At 51.1% G+C, this 9,382-nt stretch overlaps 1 protein-coding gene across 2 annotated transcripts in view; it reads right to left on the minus strand.

Annotated features, from left to right (window-relative positions):
• PNLDC1 (PARN like ribonuclease domain containing exonuclease 1) overlaps nt 1-5,323 on the minus strand; it is a 30,320-nt gene extending 24,997 nt beyond the window's left edge. For both annotated transcript variants that reach the window (XM_060205061.1, XM_060205060.1), the window contains exons 1-3: nt 4,759-5,323; nt 4,497-4,554; nt 1,629-1,702 (exon numbers count right to left, since the gene is read on the minus strand). In XM_060205061.1, coding sequence (XP_060061044.1) covers nt 1,629-1,702; nt 4,497-4,554; nt 4,759-4,834 — 208 coding nt within the window. In that variant the 5' untranslated portion in view covers nt 4,835-5,323. The remainder of the gene's footprint in view (nt 1-1,628; nt 1,703-4,496; nt 4,555-4,758) is intronic.
• Between the last annotated feature and the right edge of the window lie 4,059 nt (nt 5,324-9,382).

Here is a 9,382-nt window from a genome sequence, read left to right on the forward strand (position 1 = left end):
ACGAAGGCCCCAGGCACCAGTGATAACACTGATGACAAACTAAAAATAACAACAGCTGAACAATAAAAACTGGTAAGGGTTCCTTAAGCTAATTTGTTTAGGCTTAGAAATAATGTTTCTCAGAGTCAGGCAGTAGTGCAGCGGGTTAAGCACATGTGGCGCAAAGCACAAGGACCGGCAAAAGGATCCTGGTTCGAGCCCCCGGCTCCCCCCCTGCAGGGGAGTCACGTCACTTCACAGGCGGTGAAGCAGGTCTGCAGGTGTCTGTCTTTCTCTCCCCCGCTGTCTTCCCCTCCTCTCTCCATTTCTCTCTGACCTATCTAACAACGATAACACTGATAACAGCGATAATAATAACCACAACAATGGTAAAACAACCAATGTAACAAAAGGGAAAAAAAGGCCTCCAGGAGCAGTGGATTCATGGTGCAGGCACGGAACCCTGGCAATAACCCTGGAGGCAAAAAAAAAAAAAAAAAAAAAAAAAAGAATGTTTCTTTTTTTTTTTTTTTTTTTAAAGAATGTTTCTTAACTCTCTTTTCAGCCACCAGGTCCAGATGCTAGCATGATGCTGACCAGATTTCCCTGGACAGACGACCCCACCAATGTGTCCTGGAGCTCTGCTTCCCCAGAGCCCTTCCCCATTAGGGAAAGAGAAAGACAGGCTGGGAGTATGGACCGACCTGTCAACACCCATGTTCAGCGGGGAAGCAATTACAGAAGCCAGACCTTCCACCTTCTGCCTCCCACAATGACCCTGGGTCCATACTCCCAGAGGGAGAGAGAATAGGAAAGCTATCAGGGGAGGGGACGGGATACGGAGTTCTGGGGGTGGAATTGTTCGAAGTTCTACCCCTCTTATCCTATGATTTTGTCAATGTTTCCTTTTTATAAATAGAAAATTAAAATAATAATAATGTTTCAAGTGCAAGGACTGGCAAGAATCCTGGTTCAAGCCCCCGGCTCCCCACCTGCAGGGGGGGTCACTTCACAGGCGGTGAAGCAGGTCTGCAGGTGTCTATCTTTCTCTCCCCCTCTGTCTTCCCCTCCTCTCTCCATTTCTCTTTGTCATATCTAACAATGACAACATCAATAACAATAATAACTACAACAAAAGAGAAAATAAATAAAATAATAAAAAACAATTTTTAAAAAAAGGAGGTCGGGCAGTAGCGCAGCGAGTTAAGAGTACATGGCACAAAGCATAAGGACCAGTGTAAGGATCCCAGCTCGAGCCCCCGGCTCCCCACCTGCAGGAGAGTCACTTCACAGGCGGTGAAGCAGGTCTGCAGGTGTCTTTCTCTCCCCCCTCTCTGTCTTCCCCTCCTCTCTCCATTTCTCTCTGTCCTATCCAACAATGGCGACATCAGTAACAGCAACAATAACTACAACAACAATAAAAACACGGGCAACAAAAGGGAATAAATAAATATAAAAAAATAAATAAATAATGTTTCAAAACTGTTTCCACTTGTTCCAGAAAGTGGCGCTGGAGAGACACAACATGACCAACAAAGACAAGGACCGCCAGTGTCTGGGGACGTGGGGAAAGGAGACAGACCAGGTGTGAGGACAAGGGATGCGGCCCCTCCTGTAACTCCCACCAAACAGCTGGTGGCTCCACTCACCGATCTGGCAGATGGTGAACTGCTGGACGCTCTGACGGGTCTTCACGTACCACTCAGAAGGCAAGTCAAAGAGACTGGGAAGAGGGTGGGGGAGATGACACAATGCTGATGCGAAAGGGCTTCACACCTGGTGAGGCTCCCCGTCCAGGTGCAGTCCCTGCACCACCAGCAGCCAGAGCTGAGCAGTGCTCTGGTCGTGGGCAATCTGTGTCTGCTCATTAAAATACAGTGCGGGGGGGGGGGGGGGCAGTAATGCAGCAGGTTAAGCGCACATGGTGCGAAGCGCAAGGACCTGTGTAAGGATCCTGGTTCAAGCCCCTGACTCCCCACCTGCAGGGGGGTGGGTTCACAAGCAGTGAAGCAGGTCTGCAGGTGTCTTTCTCTCTCTACCTGTCTTCCCCTCCTCCCGATTTCTCTGTCCTATCCAACAATGACAACAATAATAACAATAATTCCACCGATGATAAACAACAAGGGTAACAGAAAGGGAAAAAACAGCCTCCAGGAGCAGTGAATTTGTAGTGCAGGCACCAAGCCCCAGTGATAACTCTGGAGGAAAAAAAAAATATATATATATATATAAATATAGTGTGCCAGAACTCCCTCCTTCTGCACATTAAAAATCATTTTGGTCCGTACTTCCAGCAGGGGAGAAGTGATGGGGGAAGATGACTAGAGGGCTCTGAATCCCAACTCTACCAGGGCCCAGAGAGAGAAGAGGAAAACTGAAAGGACATTCAGAAGGGACAGGTGTAGGTGTGACTTAGAAAGAGAAGACAGGACCACAGGGGAAAATGGACAAATATATAGAAATACAGATCATTATAGGGGCCAGATGGTGATGCACCTGGTTGACTGCATGTTACAGCACACAAGGACCCGGGTTCAAGCCCTTGGTGCCCATCTGCAGGAGGAAATCTTCACTAGTGGTGAAGCAGGGCTGCAGGTGTCTGTCTCTCTTGCTTTCTATCCCTTCCTCCCCTCTTGATTTCTGGCTGTCTCTACCCAATAAATAAAGATAATTTTAAAAACTTAGATAGATATAGAAATAATAGTCGGGGGTCAGGCGGTGGTGCAGTGGGTTAAGCGCACGTGGTGCAATGCGCAGGGACCGGCTCCCCACCTGCAGGGGAGTCGCTTCACAGGCGGTGAAGCAGGTCTGCAGGTGTCTGTCTTTCTCTCCCCTCTCTCTCTGTCTTCCCCTCCTCTCTCCATTTCTCTCTGGCCTATCCAACAACAAAGCAACGTCAACAATGGCAATAATAACCGCAACGAGGCTGCAACAACTAGGGCAACAAAAAGGGGGAAAAATGGCCTCCAGGAGCGGTGGATTCATGGTGCAGGCACCGAGCCCAGCAATAACCCTGGAGGAAAATAAATAAATAAATAAATAATAGTCAACCCATGTCTGTGACCTTGGGAGAACCACTGCATTTCCAATGGAGGGACTGGGGACACAGAACTCTGGAGGTGGGAATGGTGTGGAATTATGACCCTGTTATCTCATAGTTTTGTAAGTCAGTATTAAATCACTAGTTAAAAAATGAAAAAAATAAAGTAACCTTTAAAAGAGAGAGACAGGATGCCTGATGGTGAGGCAGAGTAGTCTGTAAAGACCTGGTTCAAGCCCCCCCATCCTCACAGCGGGGTCAGGGGGAACTTCACAAATGCTGAAACTGCTGCAGGCCCCTCCTCTTCCTGCCTCAATTTCTACCTCTATACAAAATAAAGGGCAGGGTAAATAGCATGGTAGTTATGCAAAGAGACACTCATGCCTGAGGCTCCAAAGTCTCAGGTTCAATCCCCCGCATAGCAGAAGCCAGTGCTGAGCAGTGCCCTGGTAAAAATAATAATAATAAATACTGCTTAGAGAGAGAAAGATTGAGAAACAAGGGTCTCCCTCCACCGGGCACAGCCCCTGACCAAGGTGGGGTACTGTTCCTCCTCCAAAGGGGGACCCAGGGTGCTGGACCTGTGGGCACTGACCCAAGCTGAGTGCACCAGTAGGTGGGAACATCCTGCCAGGGGCCCAGGTGAGTTCCCCTATGGGAGCATCCTGCCAGGGGCCCAGGTGAGCCCCCATAGTGGGAGCATCCTGCCAGGGGCCCAGGTGAGCCCCCATAGTGGGAGCATCCTGCCAGGGGCCCAGGTGAGCCCCCATAGTGGGAGCATCCTGCCAGGGGCCCAGGTGAGCCCCCCCCCCAGTGGGAGCATCCTGCCAGGGGCCCAGGTGAGCCCCCCCCCCAGTGGGAGCATCCTGCCAGGGGCCCAGGTGAGCCCCCCTATGGGAGCATCCTGCCAGGGGCCCAGGTGAGCCACCCTATGGGAACATCTTGCCAGGGGCCCAGGTGAGCCCCCCCCCCATGGGAGCATCCTGCCAGGGGCCCAGGTGAGCCACCCTATGGGAACATCCTGCCAGGGGCCCAGGTGAGCCCCCATAGTGGGAACATCCTGCCGGGGGCCCAGGTGAGCCCCCCCCCAGTGGGAGCATCCTGCCAGGGGTCCAGGTGAGCCCCCCCCCATGGGAGCATCCTGCCGGGGACCCAGGTGAGCCCCTCAGTAGATCCTGCCAGGGGCCCAGGTGAGCCCCCCTATGGGAGCATCCTGCCAGGGGCCCAGGTGAGCCCCCATATTGGGAGCATCCTGCCAGGGGTCCAGGTGAGCCCCCCCCCCATGGGAGCATCCTGCCGGGGACCCAGGTGAGCCCCTCAGTAGATCCTGCCAGGGGCCCAGGTGAGCCCCCCTATGGGAGCATCCTGCCAGGGGCCCAGGTGAGCCCCCATATTGGGAGCATCCTGCCAGGGGCCCAGGTGAGCCCCCATATTGGGAGCATCCTGCCAGGGGCCCAGGTGAGCCCCCCCAGCTCACCTGATCTGCTGGGGTCCCGACAAGTTGGAGCGGAGGCCGGTGAACTCGATGTCCAGACCTGCAGGGGCGCCACAGCCCCTGAGTGGGGGTGGGGGCACCTGGGGCCCAGGGCAGGTGACTGGGGCGCCAAGCAGGGCCCGGCCAGGTGGTCACCGTCCCCCCCGGGCCGCAGACAGGCCTGAGGGTGTCGGGGCAGCTGCCCACCCCCAGCGGGACCACCCCTGGGTGCCCCCAAAGCCCTGGGCCCACACCCGGGGCTCACCCACGAAGTCGGCGCCCAGAACGAGCTCCTGCAGCAGCGGGAGGCTCTGCTCGAACTCGTCTGCGCCCACGTCCATGGTGGTCACCGCGCTGAACACGTGCGCCACCGCCTTGCCCTGCCACGCACTTCCGGCCGCGCCCCCTTAAAGGGCGCCCGCCACCTGCACCTGCGCCCGCGACTGCGCATGCGCCTGCGCCTGCACCCAGGCCTCCGCTTGCAGCGGTCCGGAGAAGCGCACCTGTGCCAGGTGTGCTCCCTCACGCCCTGCCTCGTGCCCTCCAGGACTCTTTCTTTATTCTTCTTTTTTTTTTTAAATTTTTTTTATATTTATTTTATTTATTTATTCCCTTTTGTTGCCCTTGTTTTATTGTTGTTGTTATCACTGTTGTTGTTGTTGGATAGGACAGAGAGAAATGGAGAGAGGAGGGGAAGACAGAGAGGAGGAAAGACAGACACCTGCAGACCTGCTTCACCGCCTGTGAAGCGACTCCCCTGCAGGTGGGGAGCCAGGGTTCGAACCGGGATCCTTATGCTGGTCCTTGTGCTTTGCGCCACCTGCGCTTAGTCCGCTGCACTACAGCTCGACTCCCCTTTCATTCTTCTTCTGAGACAGTGAGAAACAGAGCATCAGGGCTCCACTCCCTGCGAAGCAGGGGCTCCCAGGAGCATGGGGGCTGAGACCTGAGTCTTCGAGGGGGGCGAAGCGGTTCTCTCCAGGTGACCTACCTCCCGAGCCCCTCTCCAAGCCGCTGTGCACAAGCACCCTAATCAGGGCCATATCTTTATTTTATTTTAATAATGCTTTCTTTCATTTAAAATGATCTTTTTTTATATTTATTTATTTTCCCTTTTGTTGCCCTTGTTTTTATTGTTGTTGTAGGTATTATTGTTGTTGCTATTGATGTCGTTGTTGTTGGATAGGACAGAGAGAAATGGAGAGAGGAGGGGAAGACAGAGTGGGGGGAGAGAAAGACAGACACCTGCAGACCTGCTTTACTGCCTGGGAAGCAACTCCCCTGCAGGTGGGGAGCCGGGGCCTCGAACCGGGATCTTTACGCCGGTCCGTGCGCTTTGCGCCATATGCACTTAGACACGCTGCGCTACCGCCCGACTCCCCTTAATATTGCTTTTAATATTGTATTTATTTATTCCAAAGACAAAGAGGAATTGAGAGGGGAGAGAGTCACCTGCAGACCTGCTTCACCGCTGTCCTGAAGCTTCCTTTCTGTAGTTGGGGAGCAGGGGCTTGAACCTGGTTCTCGTGCACGGTAATATGTGCGCTCAGGTCACCAATAACCGGCCCAGGGCCATGGTTCTTAGCTGCTGTTGAGAAGGACACTGCCGCCAACAATGGGCTGGGTGGGACGTTCTGTTCCTGTTTCCTGGACTCCAGACACACCCAGAGCCACACGGGATGGCCGGGCCATGCCGAGCTTTCAGGACATGCTCCATGTGACTCAAAGCCAAGCTAGCTACACTAATTCAGCACTCCCGGCAACAAGGCTAAACAAAGGGGAATAAATAAATATTTAAAAATCTTTAACAAAATTAGACTTTATAAAAAAATTTTCTTTTTTTTTTGCCTCCAGGGTATTGCTGGGGCTCGGTTCCTGCACCACGAATCCACTGCTCCTGGAGGCCGGTTTTTCCCTTTTGTTACCCTGGTTGTTTTTATCATTCTTGTGATTATTATTATCGTTGCCATTGATGTCATTAATGGAGAGAGGAGGGGAAGACAGAGAGGGGGAGAGAAAGACAGACACCTGCAGACCTGCTTCACCGCCTGTGAAGTGACTCCCCTGCAGGTGGGGAGTTGGGGGCTCAAACCAGGATCCTTATGCCGGTCCTTGTGCTTTGCGCCAGGTGCGCTTAACCCGCTGCGCTACCGCCCGACTCCCATCTCTGATTACTTTCTTTACCTGAAAGTCTATTTTATCAGAAAACAGAATAGCTGTCCCTGCCCACCCATACACCCCCCCCCCTTTTTTTGAGTTCTTAGCTTGGAGTGTCTTCCTCTAGCCTAAGTTTTTTGTGTTTTTTTTTAACCAGAGCACTGCTTGGCTCTGGTTTATGGTGGTGCGGGGCATTGAACCTGGGACTTCAGAGCCTCAGGCATAAGAGTCTCTTTGCATAGCCATTATGCTGTCTACCCCCCCACCCACCCCACCCCCCCACCCCCATCATCTTTTCTTTTGATATGTGTTTCCTGAAGACATATAGTGGATGGATCCTGTTCTTTAATCCATATGTGGTTACTCTGCATCTTTTGGCAGGTGAGTCTAGGCCATTCACATTTAGGGTGATTAATGATATATGTGATTTACTTAGGTCCATTCTGGTTTTTGAGTTTGTTTTAAATAGTTCATTCTTTGCCCATTTGTTTCTATCTGTCCTTTTGTGTGGATAGTTGCTGTAGTGAACTCTGCACTAATTTTTCTTGTACTATTTATAAATCTCCGTTCCGTTTTGTTTTCTTGCCACTGTAAATGCGCTAACTAGCATTGTGTATGTAGAGAAGTCTTTTTCAAGTTGATCTTGATTATCGAACATTTGCTAGAACTGCTTTGTCCTTTAGTTCCCTCCCCGTGTTCTCAGTTCTCGTCTACTGCTGTCCACCTTGCTTAGAACGTGCAGACCTTTGCTTCCTCCTTTCTTTTTTTTTTTTTTTCCCTCCAGAGTTATTGCTGGACTCGGTGCCAGCACCATGAATCCACCGCTCCTGGAGGCCATTTTCCCCCTTTTTTGTTGCCCTTGTTGTTGTAGTCTCGTTGTGGTTATTATTATTGCCATTGTTGATGTTGTTCGTTGTTAGCTAGGACAGAGAGAAATGGAGAGAGGAGGGGAAGACAGAGACGGGGAGAGAAAGACAGACACCTGCAGACCTGCTTCACCGCCTGTGAAGCGACTCCCCTGCAGGTGGGGAGCTGGGGGCTCAAACTGGGATCCTTAACGCCGGTCCTGTGCTTTGCTGCACATGTGCTTAACCCGCTGCGCTACCGCCCGACTCCCTGGAAATTCTTTCTTCTGCATGTGTGAGTCTACTTCCCGTCTTCTACCTGAGCTTGGACTGTGCTCAGTGTTTTCTGATTGACGTTTTTCTCGCATGCTTCCTAACTGCTTAGTGAATCCTGCTTGAATTTCTTCTCTCAAGTTTTGTCGTTTCTTAGCAAACTGATCTGAGTTCCTCTTTTGTGTGTCTTACTTCCATAGTCTTGCTTACACTCTTGCACTCCTCATAATGAGCTTTGTGTAGTCTGTCTCTACTAGTCTCTCTAAATGTGTAAAATTCCTTGGAGTCCTGTTTCATTTCTATGGGATCGATGTTCCGTGATGAATTGTTCATTCCTGTTTCTCTGCTTATCCGTTTATTGTGGTGGCTATTGCTGGCCAGCAGGTGGTGCTATTGTGATCTCTAGGCTTCTCTTGTTTCTATGTTCCACTGCAGAAGCAGCTGGGTTGGGGGTTGGATTGGGCTGTCTAGTGGTTGCAAATGCTGTTTTTTGTTATGTCTTTGCCTTAAAATTCAGGGGGGTGGGGGGGAACTGAGTCAAAGATTGAGAAGTTTTAAGCTCTCTCCTCTATTCTTCCGGTGCTAGCAACTCCGAGCACTGGCCAAGATGGCAGAGCTCGGAGCAGTGCCGTCTAGAGCTCCAGCTTGACTGTGTTGATCTTTCAGCCTGTGCCCCCTCTTCGCCCCAACTGCGTGCGGGCACCCACTGGAGGCTGTGGATCTCTCAGCTGTAGATTATGGGTCCAGCTGGGTCTCTTGAATTTATTTTTTTGTCTTGGGGAAGAGTGCCCATCTGGCCACTGCTATTCTAGGGTCACACCTCTTGGAAGTTGGCATTTGTTTTATGTCAATAGCCCCTGCGGCTACAGATAGACTATAACCCACATAGTCAACGACTGCCACCTCTCCAGATTCAAAGGAGGTCTCGAAACTTTACATCAGGCTCAACCTGATGCTGTTGACTGGCTACGGAAGAAGGGCAAACGCTAGAAGAAGCCAATTTTTTTTTTTTTTTTTTGTCTCCAGGGTTATTGCTGGGGCTCAGTGTCTACACCATGAATCCACTGCTCCTGGAGGCCATTTTCCCCCTTTTGTTGCCCTTGTTGTTGTAGCCTTGTTGTGGTTATTATTGTTGCTGTTGATGTCGTTCATTGTTGGATAGGACAGAGAGAAATGGAGAGAGGAGGGGAAGATAGGGGGGGAGAAAGATAGACAACTGCAGACCTGCTTCACTGTGATGCGACTCCCCTGCAGGTGGGGAGCCGGGGGCTCGAACCAGGATCCTTACGCCGGTCCTTGCCCTTTGTGCCACATGTGCTTAACTTGATGCACTACCGCCCGACCCCCTCAATAGCCAATTCTTGATAACAAATCTTCACAACACTCTTGTATCCATTCAGCCCAGAAGGCAGTGTAGATAAGAGCATTGGACTCTGAAGCTTGAGGTCTTGAGTTGGATCCTATCATCACGTTTGACAGAGTAACCCTCTAAAATTCACCATCACTCTTTGTTTCATTAAGAAGTTTTTTATTTAGGGCAACAAAATGGAATAAATAATAAAAATAAATATAAAAAATTGGTTTTTTTTTGCCTCTATGGTTATTGCTGGGGCT

Source organism: Erinaceus europaeus, chromosome 13 (genome assembly GCF_950295315.1).
Source record: "Erinaceus europaeus chromosome 13, mEriEur2.1, whole genome shotgun sequence".
NCBI lineage: Eukaryota > Metazoa > Chordata > Mammalia > Eulipotyphla > Erinaceidae > Erinaceus > Erinaceus europaeus.